We start from the raw sequence: 19,440 nt of genomic DNA, 5'->3' as shown, positions 1-19,440 counted from the left end.
TGCACACACCACACCACAAAAGCCCGAGCCAAGCGGAGGTACAATTTCAGATACTTAACACTGACCTACATTGCACTTCTCTTAATGAGAGCAGTATACAAATGTTTTCCTTTAAAGATCACATTGTTTTGCCATATTTTGCTAGGTTCTCTAGAGCTGCAAGGCATAAAAAAGACAATTTGCTGCTTTTTATTTTGATTATTTTAAGATGGAGGATTAGAGACTATATGAGGAATTACATAAACATAGAGGGTTTATAAGTATATAAAGTTCTTCAACTTTATATTGCTTTACTAATTAAATGCATTATTGTCTTAAATAAATTCACGTAATATTTGCTTTATATCATCGCAACTTGTTTAAGGTAAACTGTATTGTAAAGACATGTCAAGACAGTTATTACTTTCCCTCCCTTGGGTGGAGGGTCTTTTTGTTATACTCTAAGGAATTTAAACTGAAGGTGAATTAATAGGGCATAGAAGTATCTTGAAAAGTTAACATAGCAGAGTAATACGATGTGTGTAAATAGTCGTATTTACAAAATGTATATTGGAAATGTCCCACAGTCTTTCATGGCAGGGAGAACACTGTTGATGTTTTTCTTCTCTGAGACCCTTCATGCTCCCCAAAAGGACCTGAAATGTTATGGTGTGCAGGGGCCCTTCCTTCCACGGTAGACAAGGCTCTCGGTGCTTTGTCTTGTTCCAGTGATATTTCAGGATAATGCAAAACGTCAAATGTTTGACCAAGAGCAACACTGCTCGTCTCCTTTTGGCAACAGTTATCCAGAAATGGATATTTTTGGTTTTTTTAAAAAACAGGGTCCGGCTCTGTTGCCCAGGCTAGAGTGCAGTGGCGTGATTATGGCTCACTGCAGCCTCGACCTCCTGGGCTCAGGTGATCCTTTTGCCTCAGCCTCCTGAGTAGCTGGCATTATAGAACACCTTGCCTGACTAGTTTTTTTGATTTTATATAGAGACGGGGTCACCCTATGTTGCCCAGGCTGGTCTTGCACTTCTGGGCTCAAGGCATCTTCTCACCCCAGCCTCTAAAAGTGTTGAGATTACATGCATGAGTCACCACATCCAGCCTGGGAAATGGATATTGTTAAAAGTACTACCCAGAAACTTAAATTGGATTTAGCATGCAGGTGTGAAAAAGTAGAGACAGTGTTTTTTCTAGAGGACCTTCAGCAAGTCAGGATGTTACCTGTAGGGAAAAAAAGCAAAGACCTTGTGTTTGTGTGGGTGTTTAATAAGTCATCAACTGTATTCCCTAGAAACCAGGGCAGGACACCTGCCCACTGCCTTGAGGCCATCCTGTTGATAAGCAAACCCAGAGAGATAAGAATCTTTCTCCATAATCCTCTGGGATAGCCAGTAAGTTTCTCATTATGTCTAAATTAAGTTCCTTTTCCTATAAATTAACCCCATTTCCATGTAGGTTTCATTTTTTATAACTTTGTTTTCCACTTTTTCCCTTGATCCTGAGTAGATCTCAAGTGTCAATGTTGGCATAAATATAGAAAAGGTAGGCCTAGGAATAGACTCCCTTACAAATACACAAAAACTGGAGAAATAGATATATATTTAGACGTGTTCTCATTCTGTTGCCCAGACTGGAGTATAGCAGTATGATCATAGCTTACTGCAGCCTCCAACTCCTGGCCGTTAATGATCCTCCTACCTCAGCCTCCAGAGTAGCTAGGACATAGGCATGTGCCACCACGCCTGGCTAACTTTTTAAAAATTTTTTGTAGCCGAGCGCGGTGGCTCACACCTGTAATCCCAGCACTTTGGGTGGCTGAGGCGGGAGGATCATGAGGTCAGGAATTTGAGATCAGCCTGACCAACATGGTGAAACCCCGTCTCTACTAAAACACAAAAATTAGCCAAGCATGGTGGCGCACACCTGTAATCTCATGTACTCAGGAGGCTGAGGCAGAAGAATCCCTTGAACCCGGGAGGTGGGGGTTGTAGTGAGCTGAGATGGCGCCACAGCATTCCAGCCTGGGCAACAGAGTGAGACTGACTCAAAAAGAAAAAAAAAAGAAAAAAAAATTTTATAGAGACAGGGTCTCGCTATGCTGAGCAGGCTGGTCTTGAATTCCTGGTTTCAAGCGATCCTCCAGCCTCAGCCTCCCAAAGTGCTGGGATTACAAGCATGAGTCACTGGGCCTAGCCCAAGAAATAATCTTTGATCTTTAATAATATACCCTAAATCAGAGGAAATAGGCACCAAAGAAAGATCACCATGTTTTCCTGTGTTACTACTAGAAGTCCCTGGCCTCCTCAGCATTGAGATGTCTGTCTTTAAAAAAGGAGGAAAGGGACCTTTTGATGACCTTAACAATGATGTAGTACAAGCAGGGGCAGAGTTGATCTTGAGATCCAAGGAGCGGGTAATGGAGGTTGTTGGAGGGGGATGATACTGTTTTGTTTGTTTGTTTGTTTGTTTGTTTTTGAGATGGAGTTTTGCTCTTGTTGCCCAGGCTGCAGTTCAATGGCGCGATCTCGGCTTGCTGCAACCTCTGCCTCCTAGGTTCAAGCAATTCTCCTGCCTCAGCCTCCCGAGTAGCTGGGATTACAGGCATGCACCACCACGCCTGGCTAATTTTGTATTTTTAGTAGAGATGGCGGTTTCTCCATGTTGGTCAGGCGAGTCTCAAACTCCCGACCTCAGGTGATCCGCCCACGTCGGCCTCCCAAAGAGCTGGATGATACTTTTTAAATGCCCCTTTTACACTATCCTCATGCTCCTTCCACCCCTCTGTTCCAAATACTCATTTCCTGACATCTCCTCCTTTCTACCACATCTCTGAGTAGACGCTAAGGTGTAAAATTACATAGTGCTTATATTATACAGTAGTGTATTGATATTATGAAGTATATGCATGTGGATATTAGAATGGTGACAAATAGGTTCCTAGTTACCTTGATGAGAGATTAAGATAACATTTTCATCTCTATAAATACAGAAAACTTCCCAATTTTGTGAGAGGAATAGCTCTGATTTTCAAAACTGGTAGTTAATTGTCTTAGTTTCAGTCATCAATTAGCTGATGGTCCTCTGATGCCTTTTGATTGGCCCCTTTGTCAAACAAAACAAAACAAAACAAACACAAGAAAAGCCAGTCTGACAACACTGGTTTATTCAAAAGTCTCCTGGAAGAACCTGGGAGGAAGGAGGTGGGGGTGGGGTGGAAATGGAGTGTGGAGATGTTGGAATGGAAGGAAATACTTTAATTTATCAAAATGGTTTGGGTTAAATATGTGGTAGAGTCGGGCCTAAGCCTTCATCTTGGGCCAGTAGGGTTTCTCAGAAAGGTTTAAGGTTTGGGTTTAAGTGTTGAAGCTAGGGTTAGATTAGATTATTTGATTATTACAAACCCTAAACTTTGGTTTTAGTTAGACTTCATCTGTGCTGCAGACGCTGTAATTTGTTTTGTATTGGAGGAACTCCAATCTTCTCCAGCTTCACTAGGTCTCATTTTTAAATGTCCCATTCTTTTAAGAACTACCTATATATTATTTCCAAACTAATATAACATATGGGGTAGGCATGGGCTTCCAAAGGCTGAGATGTAGATGACACCCCAGGGACACAGGAAGTGCCCAAGAGTGATCTGATCCTTTGAGAAATCACTCTTTTAGAAGAAGAAAAGTTAAAAAACAGTATGGTGCTGTATTCTTATCAATGGGGCATACACAAATGTAAAATCTGTATATTCAAAAATATAAAACAAATCTCAAAGCTAAAATGGAGGCTAGGTAGATATCAGATCCCTAATTTGCCCATTTTATTTGTTAAAGTACAGCTTTGATTTGAATACAAATTGACTTAGGGAGAGCTAAGGACTAGTACAGGTTGCATTCCTCTGGTTTATATGTCCCAATAAAGGGTGGAAACTGCTGTTTATTACTATTTGCAGCCTCAAATCTAGTTCATTTATGGTAGTGAAACAGCTAATTGGCAATTTTTTTATGGACTAAATATATTGAAAGCTCAAACATGAGTCAATAGCCATTATTTAAAATATGTGACATAAATATTTTTATTGATCCACGAAGTCATCACTGAATATTTACATCAGAAGCTGTCTTCTGCTAGCACTCATTCACTTTACATGTCCATATGACTCAGTTAAGACACAACCTTAAATTGCAATTGTCACGTGGAAATTACAATCCCAGTAGTACTGGATCTTTAAAACTTGGGATCATGATGCTTTCAGTTTACAGTAACCTTTGACTTTCAAATGTCCATATTGTAGCTTCTAAAAACAATGAAGGTAACAATAAAAAATTAAAAATTAAATGTACTCTAAAGGCTTAATATATGTAAATACATTAGCTTAAATATGTTAGCTGTTATAGTAAAATGCTAAACTTGTTATTTCATATTAACCTCTCTTATCCTATGAGCTGAGTCTCATTAACTTGGTTGCTGGCATTTGTCCTACAATACATTCTAAAATATTTCTGTGTTTGTGGATTGTAGATGTAGCATTCAGAGGATTCATGATGCCCCCTTCCCCACCAGTGGGGTTAAAGATATGGGGGAAGAGGAATTCTGACCCTTCCACAGTTTAAATACGTGTACTGGGACTGTTTAACAGTTAATCTTCCTAGTACATTTAACTTTCATAAGTCGATTTTTTAAAAGATGAGGCTGGCCCGAGGTGTTACTATGGTTAGCTGGGGCCTTATTTTAATATTAAGTTTTTCTTTTTTGGAGTCACATAACACCAGGTGGAAAAGATTTGTTACTAATTCCAGGGAAGAACCATTCACATAGTGTTGGTTAAATGGTCGCCTGCGTTCACACTTCAGTGCCTGTAGACCAGAGCCCTGGAAACAAAAGGGTTACTTGTTTCCCCACCATCGCCTTTACCCGCAGATCGATTTTTCTTATTTAATCAGCGAGTAAAAAGAGAGACACAGGGAAGAAAAAAAAAATTGCAGGAAGGGCAAAGTGGTGGGGGGAGGGTTGAAAGCCAGAAGCTGCAATACAGAAAATCAGTCTTGGGAGTTGGGCTGCGAAGTCCTTGGAACAAGGAAGGGAAGCCGGCAAAATGCTCGCAGTCAGTTCCACACAGCCAGCCTCCCTTTTCTCTTCGCTACGCGCTAGCGGCTCGTTTGGCTTCTCTCTGCCACCGAGCGATCACATACATTATTTCCCCCAAGATAACACAATCAAACTTGTATTTACCGACATCCTCTCCTCGCAGCCTGTTTGAGATTTGTTTTAATAAATAAGTGTTTTATGTGAATGATGTTGTAATTGAAAGGGGCGCACCATTTTTTTCCCTTCTTACTGCGGGAGGTTCCTCAACCCCAATCTGGTTGGAAAATAAAACGCTTTGTCTCCACAACCACCCCCCACAGCACCCCCACCCGCTCTCAGTGTGTGTTTTATACGTGTGTATATCTCAACCCCCTACAGTAGCCAAGAGAAAGCAGCTAGCCAATGAGAGAGCCCAGTTTCATAAAAGCTGCTCTCTGATTGGCCCGATGCGAAAGGGCACTGGGAACAAAGAAAAGTCCCTTTCAGGTATAGAGGCTGAGAGCTTCTTTTGCTCCACTCCCCCTGTGTGTGTGTTGTGTTTCAGTCCTGATTTAGTGTTGCAGAACAAGCTTGTTGTGTGTGTGCACCAGGGGGATTTTTGTTTTGCTTTTTTTAAATTTCAATTTTTGCTTTTATAAAAAATACACAGGACGGTCTGTGACATTTGATGGTCCATCTTCTTTAATAATAAATTTGTTGAAGAGATTATAATTTCCAAAATAAAGCGGCTGCAACCAAACACATTCAATGCAGTTAGAAGGAAAAGGTCAACTCGATCCAATACAGACCGTAAGTACGGTTGCGTGGTGTGTCTCTATATAGCACTTAGCGGGGACTTCATGCAGGGGAATGTGCGAGTTTTATGCATAGAAATGAGGAACTAGTTATAGGGTTTGGCTTTTGCATTTAGAACAACAACCCAAGAAGGGTGAATTTTATTCAGTGGAGGGTGAAGCATTTGTAACTTCACACAAATTAAGCTTGACTGGGCACTCGGGGTAACTTAGAGGAAATTAGCTTTTGGGCTCTAACCCAAAGGAGAATAAAAGTGACACAGTTACATATCCTGGTCTGCAGTGTCAATTCTCTAGCTCACCTTACTCCCTCCCTCTTCTGTCCTAGCTGGGCAGACCCCCCTCCCAAAGCGATACAGGAAAATGGGGGCAAGGGCAGAACAAGCCGATTTCTGTCTCCTGTCAGATCCCAGTGCCCGATAATTTAATATTAAACAAGGGAATAGTCACTCATTACATGTAATGGTTATAATTACCATTCGCCATCTCCTTAAAAAAGCAAGCAACAAAAATACCATTAAGAGAAAAAATAAAAGCCCCACCCAACCCAAACAAACCCACAAATAGTAACAATGGTGTATTTATTACAGGACCAGGCTGGGGAGCAAGCAAAAGGTTTTTCTTTGTTTAATACATGAAGTGGGGGTCCCTAAAATCCAAATAGCTCGGAGATACCCTTCTCCCTCCCCCAGGCGTCCCCGTCCCTGGCCCCTTGGGAAAGCCGACAAATTGGAGATAAGTTGAGGAAAGGTTTATAAAGTGTTTCTTTAAAACATCTGCTTTGCTCTTGTGCTCATTACATTTCACTCCTTCCGAACTTCGGAGATCCTAGATCTCCGAGAAATGTTTCACATTCATAACTTGTAGCTTCGCCCACTGCGGGGTGCGGAGGGAAGAGGTTGGGGGAGTGTGTGCAGGGGGAGGGGAGAGACTTTCAGCTTTTTTTTTTTTTTAAAGACCAGATCAGTATTTTCTTGATACGCTTGTCACCATTTTTGTTCTCACGACAACCAATTGAGCCCTTGATCCTCACGTGATGTGAAAGGCTTGCACTGTAACAAAATCGCTCCTTTTAGATGGTTGGTTGTTACTAACTCGCCCATCCCCCTCTCCCAGCCCCGACATTTCCAGCAAAGCGACTCTCCACTTCCAATCCATCAACAATTCATTACTGCTTTTAGCTTCCAAACGCCAGCTAATTAAAAATACTAAGCCAAGCTCCGGGGCCATCTGACTAAACACAGGAGGGGGTGGGCGAAGGGAGGAGGAGGAGAGAAAAAATAAATAAAAGGGAGACACACCGTTTGCTGCGAGTATAAGAGGGAAAAACTCCCGAAAAAGGTCGCCTTAAAAAAAAAAAAGAAAACAAAAACCTTTTTTTGACTCTAATTATCGAATTACCACATGACTGACTGACCTGAGAGACAGAGGATTCCACTCCCCTCGGGAGCTATACTAGGAACTCAGTTCCTTTTTCTTAAAACAACATAAGACAGGAAAACATCACATCCTTTAGGTTTCGAAGACTGAGCCCATTTTAAACGCCGTTATTTTCCCCACCCCACCGCCCCACGCCCCCCGCCCCGAGCGAATGCTGTTATAACTGGTTTATCAGCTCACTGAATCATCTGCTCTCTCCTCCTCCACACCTTTCTTTTTCTCCTCTTGCCCAGTTTCTCATCCCACCCTTTCTTCCTCCTCCTCCTCCTCCCTCTACTCCCCCCCTCCTTTTCTCTTAAGTTAGTTCAAGAAATCAAATCTGTCAGGACGGGCGGAAAAATGCCACTTCCCGACTAACAGGCGGAATCCAGCCCAGATTTTCAGTCCTTTCTTCTTATTCTTTCTTCCCTTTCACTAATTTATCCCGATGTTAGCACATTCTGTCTCGTTACTAGCGGACGCCTGTAGGTTTGCTACATGGGATCATTACTGATCACGGTGACTCTGAAGTCTGGAACTGAAGGCGGAATGAGAAGTTGGGAAAACTTTTTTCTCTAAACTCTCTGTTTTTTAAAAAACTATTATTCTCGATGCTTGTTAAGAGGAAAAAAAACCTTTGGTGCTTCTGTTGTGAATGTGAAACATTATTTTCCAGCTGTACAGTGACACATTTTTTTTAAGGAGAAAAGGACTGATTCGTTTGCCAAAAGGGGGGTGGGGAGGTGGAATAATGTTATCGAGTGATTATTCTGGCTGAGATGTGTTATTTGGTTTCTTCCTTCTTGATCATTTGGTGTTTAAGTAAAATGAGGCACAGGCTTGTTTGCCGAGTGGAGTGGGAAAGGCATTTTGATTTGCTGGCCTAATTAAAAAATGATAAAGGATTAAAAGGTAAGCAATGTCTGTGTGTGTGTATGTGTGTGTGTATGTATATTTATTTATTTTTTTCTTGACAATCAACTGTTAAAAAGGGGCTGATCCCTTTAAAAACCGTTTTAACTGCTCTTTGTCAAACACACTCATTTGCGGTCATTGAGGCCACCTTGGCGCAGATCACTTAAAGTGTATGTCTTAATCAGTTTTCTGTACAGTCAGTAGCACCATATTTAAGAGAGTGAGCAATTCTCTGACCTAGGAATACGGTAGAATTGTTTAAATGTATTTTTTTCTCAAAAGGCAGGTATTTAACTTTTTATATAACACTGTCTTTTCTAGAGAGAAGTGCTCTTAAAAGACATGCATATTTCAAAAAAGAAATTGTAGAAGCTGTTGGGGAAAAGAGGATAGGAGGGAGGTATGTGTGTGTGTTGGGGGCAGTTATTGGTTGTTTTTTCTGTTCCTTACTAGGAACAAAAACCAGATTGCCCAGACAATTTGTAAAAAGAAGTACTGAAACCTAAAATTAGAAATAAGGAAAATTTAGCAACATTCTATTCTGAAAACTAGCCTCAGAACTTCCAGGGTCTGGTCTTCTAAATTGCAAGATCTAGGACATGTTTAGGGATGTTTAAAGCTGTGTTCTTCCTTCTTGTCTGAGTGTTCAGGCTGTGTTTCTGGGGTTGAGATATCACATGTGCCAGACTGAAATCCTAAACTTTAAAAAAGAACACAAAAACCTTTCTGGACTTGAATCAGATCCTTAAGATAATTTAATGCTTTTAAAAAGGCGATTATCCTTGTGTTGTTGATAAAGGGATTTTCTTTTTAGCTACCGTAAGATGCTTACTGTCATAGGTTTATTTTTCGGGTTTGGTTATTTTCCTTTAAACCTGATATTGGACTGTGAGGACAATACATGAGCCACCTTACTCTCCATCCTTCCCTGTCCCCTTTACTGATTCCCCAATACTAATCGTTTTTTATTCTGGTAACACCCAGACAAGAAATATTCGACTTTTCCCCCCCTTCACAGGAAAAGGTGGACCTGGACTGAGGGTGTAAAATCCCTGGACACATTCGTGAGGCAGGAAAAAGAAGAGGAAGATTAGAAGATTTTTTTTTTTCTTTGAGAGAAAGCCCAGCGGAGATAAACGAATGTCCCCTCATCTCCAAAGAAAAGTTCATCGGATTTTTATTCTAGAGAGCTCATCTTCAGGATGTCAGTGAACATTTCTACTGCAGGAAAAGGTGTGGATCCAAATACAGTTGATACTTATGACAGTGGCGATGATTGGGAAATCGGGGTTGGAAATTTAATAATTGATTTGGACGCTGATTTGGAGAAGGACAGACAGAAATTTGAGATGAATAATTCCACCACCACCACTAGTAGCAGCAACTCCAAGGATTGTGGAGGTCCGGCCTCCAGTGGGGCTGGTGCTACCGCAGCCTTAGCTGATGGCCTAAAATTTGCTTCTGTTCAGGCCTCTGCTCCCCAGGGGAATTCACACAAAGAGACCAGCAAATCAAAAGTGAAAAGGAGTAAAACTTCTAAGGATGCTAATAAATCTCTGCCTTCTGCTGCCTTGTATGGGATTCCCGAGATCAGCAGCACTGGCAAGAGGCAGGAAGTCCAAGGGCGCCCTGGAGAGGCAACTGGCATGAATTCAGCGCTCGGTCAAAGTGTGAGCAGCGGCGGCAGCGGCAACCCAAACAGCAATAGTACCAGCACCAGCACCTCTGCCGCCACCGCGGGGGCAGGCTCCTGTGGGAAAAGCAAAGAGGAGAAGCCAGGTAAAAGCCAGAGCAGCCGAGGCGCCAAGCGGGATAAGGATGCGGGGAAATCCAGGAAGGACAAGCACGACCTGCTTCAGGGCCACCAGAATGGCAGTGGCAGCCAGGCCCCTTCCGGGGGGCACCTCTATGGCTTTGGGGCCAAGAGCAATGGAGGTGGCGCGAGCCCCTTCCACTGCGGGGGCACTGGGAGTGGCAGCGTCGCCGCTGCAGGGGAAGTTAGCAAAAGTGCCCCGGATTCAGGGCTCATGGGAAACTCTATGTTGGTAAAGAAGGAAGAGGAGGAGGAGGAGAGCCACAGGCGAATCAAGAAACTGAAAACTGAGAAGGTAGGATAAAGTCGCCTTCCTAGATGTCCTACTCTCCTCTGTGTGCATTTGTGTGGGTGTGTGGGGGTGTGCCTCTGTGTGCCTTACACTTTATGCTTTCTGGTTCTTTGTGAGATTTCTATGATATGCATCCTTTATATTAAAATTTGATTTGGGGGAGCCTACTTGGGTGCAGTGTTTGGCTCTTGCTTCTGCTGTCCTTGCTGCTGCTGCTGCTGCTGCTGCTTGTGATGCTAGTGTTTGGGTTCCCAGGTGGGAGGGCCTGAGTGTTCTAAGTACCTTTTGCCCTGTAGATCGGTTCCTCACTAGTCAGCAGGTTGCCGTGTGCTTTTAATAGAAAACCTGCTCATGCACCCTCTTGACTCTTGTCCTGCTTTCTTCCTTAAGGGGAACAGTTTTCTATTTTAATTTATTCATCCTAGTATTGCTGGTAATGTGTCCTTAGGTGCAAGGTTCAAGTTCCCTCCCTGGAGAGGAATGTCGAGGATTCTAATTTACATTCTACAGACCTCATCCCTTTTTTTTTTCTTACTGTCTCCAAAATAGTACTGTGAAAGGATATCCTTGAATGAGTTCTTGTTATTGGTCCTGAATGAAACCCCAAGCTTGATGTGTTGGGTCATTGGTTTCATAACTGCAGAAAAACTCGATGGTTTTGGTGGCTGTTAGCACTCTACCCCTGTTCCCTCACCCAGTTCTTAGCTAGAGATTTAAGAGTGTTATCACTTGGATACCTAGCTTGACTGGGGAGCTGGACGGCTGCTAAGAAGAATAAAACAGACTTGCTGGACTGATACTCGTGAAATGTGAAAATGTAGCCAAAGGGGATGTAGACGGTTGAGTGAATTGGAATATAGAATTATGTGCTGCATTTAAGCGGTGTGGATGGTTGATTTAGACTATTTGGACCCTTCTCCCCTTCTTTGTACAAGTCTATAGTTAGACACTGCCTTGGAAGAACTGCCTGCCCCGACACCCACACCATGTTTTGCTGCTTAGTCATAGACCACATTGACTAATGTTTGGGAACAGAAGGTGTTCTGTCCACTAGGCAGGTTGGGAAGGAGTTAGGGGTGTGTGTGTGATATTTCTATGAAGTTAATCTTCATATTAATTCTACAGGTTGTGCCTTGCAGAAGCAAGCTTTCTGTCATGTGGGTTGTGGCATGGTTGTTGGGGAACATCCTTATTAAATAATTTTGATTTTTTTTTGTGCTATAGTTGGCGATTGGGATTGTAAGTGGTGATAATATGTCTTTGGAGAATTATTTCTGTGTAAAATGGTTCACTGCTACTTAAACTTTTATATTCTTGTTTTTGTGTTCAGGATTTAAGTTGGAGTATAGGAGTAAAGTTTTGATTTTTAAAAGTTGATAGAGGCACATTAAGGTGTAGATAATGCCAAATTTGCAAAATGCCTCCAAACGCTTATAAATTCATATCCTCTTGGTCAGGTACATTGATGAATATAAATGAATTTTTGAAAATTCCTGGTTTTGATTCTTATATTTAAATGTGTAGTTTCACATTATTTCTGCTAAAAGGTGTTCTGAAATCTTCTTATTACTTAGTACAGTAGGGCATTTACTTTTGTTGCCAATAGTCTTCAAATTGCAGTTCTAATCTGCTTTAACTATCTAGATGAATTGCCCTAATCCAGTGCTCACAATGGCTGTGGTTAAGGAGTCAGAGCCATTTGATTGGATTCACTGGCTGCTTGGAATGTGGGAGGTACTGCCCTTTTGCATTCCCCTTAGCCTTTTAATCTTCCAGCCAAATGTTCACATTCAACAATTTTGTTTAGCTGGCAATCGGAACATTTCAGTATCTAAAAGGCTGCTGTCATGGCAACTGAGATTAGAGCATGGTGTCGTTTCTCCAGTTTTTGTGTGTTCTTTTCACTTTCCAGTCACAGAGGAAACTGGGTGAAGAATGGAAGAATTAAATTATTCGTATACATGCAACTCATCTTCAGTTAGAGCAGTATAAATGTGATAAATATGAATTACATAAATGAAGAGCAAACAAGTCATGGTGGATCTGGGGTGGGGGAGGGAAGAAAGCACATTGCAATTTAGATTCACTTCTGATCCTATACCAGAGGAAGCTGTGCCACCAATCTTAGCCACTGGAGTTGGCACAGGGGCCCCTCAAAGGCTTGGATCCAGGGGCTTGGATCCTGTAGTGTTGGCCATTCTCTGTCAAGTTGGGCGTTGGCTCAGGATCTCAAACATTATTCCTTAAGGCTTTCCTCCCCACCCCCACTTCACCCTGAGAATGACTTCTCTTAAGAATGCTTTCATCCTTGGCACACAGAAATGGCACTCCCTTGCATGAATGCCACCCAGGAAAGTAACTCTAATTCCACTAACTAGTGGTTGCATCAAATTAGGCATCAATTTAGAAAATGCTTCCTACTGATGTGAGAATACCTATTTAGAAAGTAAAGATTTAGTAGGACCAGAAGCTTCACCTGAAAAAATATTTCAACACTGAGGTTTTTTGACATTTTTTATACAATGTTTTAATTTCCTTCAGCCTGGCTTGATTATCTGAGTTTGTGAAGAGTAAGTGCCTGGAGAGTGAAGATTATTAATTTTCAGCAATCAGATGTGGCTCGTGAGGGGCCACATGTGAAAACCAAAGGGGAGTGTATGTGTGTGTGCATTTTTTTTTTTTTTTTCTGGTTGGAAGGTTCACAGGAGATTCATAAGACTTGCTGTCACCGGTTAATTTTCATAGCATGCATGCTTAAATGTCTATTTTTGGTCTGTTTATTCTGTTTCTTCACTACACAAAGTCATGTAAAACATGATGAATTGGACCTTATGAAACCTAATTAAATCAATGAGTGTTCTACTCCTTTATGTGGAAACCACAAGTATGTTGTAAAAGTCGCCACTCCCTTAATACGTGAACAAAATCAAAACATGCCATAATTCTAAGATGTTTGAGCTATATTTCTGTAGCCCATTTTGTGGTTAAGCCACCAGTGACATGTCTGAATAAGTAGATTTGATGGGTTGGCTTTTGGTTGTTAAAACCTGCCTCTCCACCTTCCCCTCCTTTCTTGTGAAGCATAATAGCCTTGTATTAAAGCTCTTCTTTATGTATCCTCCTAGCCATCTTACAGTTTTGACTTATCAGATAGGGAGGCATTCAGCTGGGCTTTATAAATAAACAGTTTATATGTAAAGTTGATGGGTTTATTTGATTTCTGGAAAATTCAAAAATATATACAAAAACTCAAAAATCCTAAAAGTGGCTGATACTTAAACAGAAGTGAAAGGCACAGAGGTCATATAGTTGTGTCTCAATACCTATTCAGGGAAGAGAATTATTTCTGTAATATCATATTGCTTTCATTAAGATGGCCCTGGTCATAAAGGTGGTGTCTACAAATGGACCTGTCCATAAAGGATATCATTCATTTTATTTTATTCTTTTGTAGAGGCCTTTTTATACTTCACCAGGGAATTCTGGCACATTTTCTAAGTGAGTGTGAGCAGTTTAAGAACATATTTTGATTAATGAGTTTTGTGGACATTATGCTTTTTTTTTTTTTCAAATATAGTGTCCCATATGAATTCTGCCTAGAGTGTAGTGTATCTACTGTGAAATAAAAGGGCAGAGGGGTCACTTGCTATAATTAAAGAACAGAGTCCATTGTTGTTGGACAGCAAACTGTTTTGAAAGCTACATAAGAGATTTAGCTGTTAAAAATGTTGGTAACTAAGGGTGGCTTCCAATCAGCATTGATCCAGCTCCTTACTTTTCTATAGGCCTCCTCACAGGGTGACAGGGCTTTTTGAGGGAGGGGCTGCCCTTTCCCCAAGAACACATGGAACTTAGGTATTTGTGTAATCAGACCCATCACTGAATTCTGACTTTGGGGTGTGAAATCCGTTTGCTTTGCTGGAGAGAGAAGGAATATGCATAACTGATCAAGATTGTCCTATAGGAGATAAATAATGTTTTGCAACTTTTAATAACTTTGCAAATAGTCTGTAAAAAACGGTGGGGGGAGGGATTGATAGTCCAAATGTCATGAAGTTAAGAATGCTCTTCAAGTGAAATTGCTTGGCTGCAAGATGGTTTTAATTAGACTGTTATAAAGACTTATTTTTCCTAAGCAGCATTTTATAGTTAGTAAATGAAATGTATGCCGAAAGTGCTAAGCAGAAATCTCCCTAACCACAGAGGTGTTCAATAACCAGATTCAAACAACATGGAAAGTACCATCTGTTCTTCGTTTTCAGCATGAAAAAGAGGGATTGAATGGCTGTGATTTGCTCCAATTTCGACGGTGTCTGTGTGTGCGCGTGTATTTTTTTTTAATTTAAAAAAGTTCACCTGGTACTTCATAGAAACTTGAAATTGCAGTAATATGAGCAACACTGTGAAAACACATGTTCCTGCATTTATTTTAACCAGTTCCACTTTTATTTAAAAGATTTCCAGAAGCCCAGCCATTGAACACTTTATAATGGTTATACAGTTCCTGCAGGCAATCACAATGAGCGGTCAGCTTTTCCAAAGAGCTGACTATTTAGTCAGTACTTGAATTATTCTGTCAATTTTCCCCCTGGAGGCAAGGAGGGGAAAAGGCTCTCACGCCAACTCTGGTCAGCGTTTATCAGTTAATCTAATTGTGTGTGATATTGCTGTGGACTGGTGTTTACTATACATAGACCTTGCTCTTGTTCAGAGCTGTAAGTTAGGATTGTTGATAATGAGGAAAATATCCTTTTAAGGAAGGGTAACTTTTGAGTCCTTGACTTTTAGACACTAAGAATCTTGGTTCTGGGTTTAGTTAGAGCCCTGGGTAAAACATTATCCGGCCTTTGTTTGAGGTCTTTTATTGAAGCTAATGACTGGGCTTGTGCCTCCCTGAGATAAATGACATTATCTCTGAGTGGCCTGACAGGAAACAGACATGTTAATGGTGAAGCTGCGGGGAGGATCTGCTTGGGTTCTGACAAAAGAGTCGAGAAAGGGACCCCTGGTTGTGGTCATTAACACATAATGCATTCTTGCTCTTCCTAAGAGGCCCTTGATAATTGGAAAGCTATTTTAGCCACAAGCACTTAAATCATAAATCTACTACTCCTAGTTCTTTGCATTCTTAAAAGTAGCAAAGTAATGTGCTTTTTGTTAACAAGTGTGTGATCTGCTTTTTTAACGTGGTGGCAGCTCTAGGCTGCCTGGGTAATGACGTGTGGGAGAGCTGCACGTTGAATTGTTTTTATCAGTTGAGATCCTTCTTTGTCTTTCAGCATTGCTCAGCCACCCCTCTACTTTAATGAAGTGAAAAGTGGGTACAGAGCTGAAAATAAGTCATTTTTATGCTTGAAGATGTCTTGTGGGAGGGGGATAAAATCTGTTTCATAAGATATTGTGCAGTGATTTGAATGTGATGAAACCTGACTCGGAGTGTATGTTTTCAAAAGTCATGAGTATAATTGAGTTTCAATGCAGTTTAAACTCTCTGCTTCTTGAAGGAAGATAATTGCCACGTTGAACACACTCTAGAGGTGTAGAAGAGGTGGCAGGATCATGTTATTCTATTCTTTAATATTAAGCACTGGAAGTTTTTCATAGTAATTACTGCAGCACAACATAGTTTTGATTGCCAGCCCTCTGAACTTGCCAGCAATCTGAACATCAAGGGTTTTGCTTGAATACAAAACAGTTTATTCCTAAATTACTTGTATTACATTCCTGTGTTATATGGAAGTCAGAACTAAGGAAATACTGGGCTATCCTTGTTAGCAACATCTTAGGGAAAATAACCTTTCTTCACTAGGATTCTTGTTGATAAATGATCATAATACTCTCCTAATGTAGTCATTGAAGATTAAAGGGATGGAGAACAGGTGAGCTCCCTGCCTCAGTGATGACTTAGATTGTCATTAGAGAGTAAGTAATATGTGTATGATATTGGTGCCCTGTAACTGGTATTTCATAGGTGTGTGTATATAAATGTTGTAACTGCATATACAGATGTTGGATTGGGAGTATTTAGTTAGTATGGGCTGTATTCTTTAAAAAATGTTCACTGTTGGTTTTACGTTCCACTCTGTTGCAGAATATATGGACCTCTCCCTCTGTGTCTAATTCTTTCTCCCAACTGCAGTTTCACTAGTGACTACTTGCTCCCTGTCACAAGTTCTTTTTAATTTAAGCTCAAGGTTTTGGCAATGGGAACAAAGCCTTTGCAACTGAATGAAAGGTTGTTAAACTATTCATAGTTGATTGACCAGCAGTTGGGCTGTTTGTAATGTTATTTTGAGAGCTCAAAGGATATGCAACCTCTTGCATATCCAAAGTGAGACTTTGCTCCTAAAGCTGAATTTTGCATATTTGCTAAATTTTTCTTAGAAATACCTTTGGGAATGTAGTAGAAAAGATGATGGGTTTTGCCTTAAGAACTGAAATGATCACAAAGCAAATACTTATATTTTGCTAGGTCTGTGGGCCTTGAACCACAGGGATCCCATCTGGTATTCAGAAGGCTTTTCCCCCCAGTGAAACTAAATGAAAACTTAAAGGTATATATTGTAATCGTAATAGAGAACTCAAAGGAAAAGGTGTTTCAGTTAGAACAAATAGGTTTGAAATGATGAACAAATACTTCTGTGGATTTTTCAAAGCCACTTACTCTTCTTTCTCATTTCCACCCCCCGACCTAGTTTGATTATTATTCACTGTGACTATTCCAACCCAACTACTGAGCTTTCTGCCTCCTGGGAATCCTCATTGTCAGCTAGCACCTTAAGAAAAATGTGTCTACAGGGACATTTAGGCATATTCCAATAATAATGCCACATGAATGTAGCTTTTACAGTTTAAAAAGCAAGTAAAAATATATTGATTATATTTTGTGTTGTACATAATGATTTCAGAAAGCAGATATTTAGGTTGTGGAATTGGCTTATTATGCTAACCAGAGAGCAGATGGCATGGTGCCACAGACGTATAATTTTACTTAAAGGGACTTTTAAGGTTTTGATGTGTTTTCTTTTCCTCTTATTTCCCTGATGGCTTCTTTTTATTGAAGGGTAACTTAAGGAGACCTGGTAGCAATTTTACTGCCTTCCCCTGACAGTTTGAAATAATAGCTTGGTCTTTGGTTGCACTGATCTTCTACCAGTCAACTCGATTCTGGTTTTTGTCATGTGGCAGAGAATTTTTAAAAAAAGTGTTAGTAGTATGTTTTAAGAAGTGGACTCTTTTATATGCCTCAATTAGCAACAGACGACAAAGTTCCAATTGGTCACACTTTCATAAACTCCTGGAAGTCACTGTTTGTCCTTTTGATTAAAGAAAACTCCTGGTTTAGTTTCTTAGGGAAAGCACATCTGGCCCTCTGGCCGCTTTTGGTACACCTTTTTGTCCTTCGCATTAGTCACTGAAGGTTCAAAGGTTGTGTCTAAGTTGTTCCTAGTTAGGTTAGAAAATTTTCCCCATGCTGGAGGAAATGTACTTTTTTTTTTTTTAAAACTACACTCATCATGTGTTTGGATTCAGCTGGCATAAAAGTACCTTTTGTTTTTGTACCTAGATTTTACAGTTTTATCCATTATTCACCTCAGACATCATCAGGATGAGTTGGAAAGCATCTTCTAACTTTTTTTTCCAAAGCGTGCATAGCCAGACCAGATTACTTCTGGATTTCCTGTCACTTCCTTGGCTGATTTTATGGATGGCTCATGTTAAAAACAACAAAAATGTTTGAACTGGAAGGGTTGAAGCCTTGGGTTTTCATTCTTCATGGAGAACTGTTTATTTGTGTGTGGTTCACCACAGTACATGGATAATGCTATCAAATCTGTGCTTTATTATAGGCTTATGACTAGCACAGCCGCACTTTAGTTATGTGTTCCCGTGCTTTAGTTATTTGCCAATTCTTTTGTGATGGAAATGAAATTAGAGCTGAATCTTTGCAACGAAGGGGAAAATAGGCAAAACAAATAGAAACTATCCCTTGAGCCAGTTAAGAAGTAAGCAGTGGTGATTAAACATGTTTTTTTTTTCAAAATAAGTGAAACACAGAGGAAACTACTTCCTTTTAGCTTTTCTGTGAAGATGTGTGGAAGATGAGCTCAACATTTTGAGAAGTGGAGGCTGCAGCTAGATTTTATCCCCTTGTATCGTTTGACATCTTCAGTAATTGAAAAGCGATTCGTATTCCCAAATTTTTAAACTTCTCTAAAGGTGTAATTTGAGTTAAGTAATATTGTTTGTTTCTGCCCCCAAAAGGGAGCAACATGATGTTAAAACAGAGCAGTTGAGCCTCTCCGCATCCAACTCCATTTGGTCAATTGTCTCCATTTACATTCCCTGCCCAAATCTTTCACCAGCCTTTCCCATGATGCCGCAGCAGATGCCAGACACTGAAGTAGAAAGGGAGCAGCTGTTTCCAAACATTACTCCATTGCTGTATTATCCTCCACAATCTGCTTTCTTTTGCTCTCCCCTTCCCCCATTCTTAAAGTAAAGAAGCCTTCTCTCCCTTTGACTTTTGCATCCTCCAGTTTATCAGTGTGCAGGTTTTCTATCTTATCAGTCGCACTGGTTTCTTCAGCAGGTCCGTTTATTGTTTTCGCTATGGGAGCAGATGGAGGGCCCTGAGCTCCTGGGGGCGTGGCCGCTGGCACCTCGGGCCCGGGGCTGCGCGTTCCCGACGGGGCGGCGGGGGCGTGCAGCCGGGGACGCGCCCTTCTTCCCGCCGGGGACCCGTTTATGGCCCTGAGCGCTGTAAATCTGTCAGCTCTTCACGACGCCTTCACCTCTTTCTTCATTTGCTCCAGCTTCTAGTTTGACAACGTTCCCCTGAGGCAGAATTCTAATCTGCTTCCAATTAGTTGCAAAATGTGACTGAAATTTCCACATCATGACTGCTGTTTTACTTGCACGCACACATCTAGAAACAAATTAATGCTCTTGAATATTTATTTTTTGAGCCCTTGGATTTACTTTAAGAGGAAGAGTTTCCAACTGTTTGGAATGACTTCCAGGATTTGCATTTTTTCCCGAAAGCCGAATATACTGGGTACATTAAAACAAAACAAAGCAACTGTGGTTGCCCCCCATCACTTAATAAGCCTTTTCCATCTTTTCAAGATTTCCCAAAA

The 19,440-nt window shown here is 40.9% G+C and overlaps 1 protein-coding gene across 7 annotated transcripts in view; it reads left to right on the top strand.

Annotated features, from left to right (window-relative positions):
* Positions 1-5,555: 5,555 nt before the first annotated feature.
* Positions 5,556-19,440, top strand: part of ZNF608 (zinc finger protein 608) — a 115,414-nt gene continuing 101,529 nt past the window's right edge. For 3 of the 7 annotated variants that reach the window (XM_016953708.4, XM_001155984.7, XM_009449568.5), the window contains exons 1-2: positions 7,327-8,192; positions 9,214-10,303. In XM_016953708.4, the coding sequence (XP_016809197.1) occupies positions 9,398-10,303 (906 nt within the window). In that variant the 5' untranslated portion in view covers positions 7,327-8,192; positions 9,214-9,397. Of the gene's footprint in view, positions 5,857-7,326; positions 8,193-9,213; positions 10,304-19,440 lie in introns of those variants that run through there. The other 4 variants (XM_016953710.4, XM_063811489.1, XM_016953711.4 and 1 more) reach the window with 2 other exon arrangements.

Source organism: Pan troglodytes, chromosome 4 (genome assembly GCF_028858775.2).
Source record: "Pan troglodytes isolate AG18354 chromosome 4, NHGRI_mPanTro3-v2.0_pri, whole genome shotgun sequence".
NCBI classification, from domain to species: domain Eukaryota; kingdom Metazoa; phylum Chordata; class Mammalia; order Primates; family Hominidae; genus Pan; species Pan troglodytes.
Note: the sequence above shows the minus strand (reverse complement) of the source record. Positions and strands in the feature narration are given on the sequence as shown.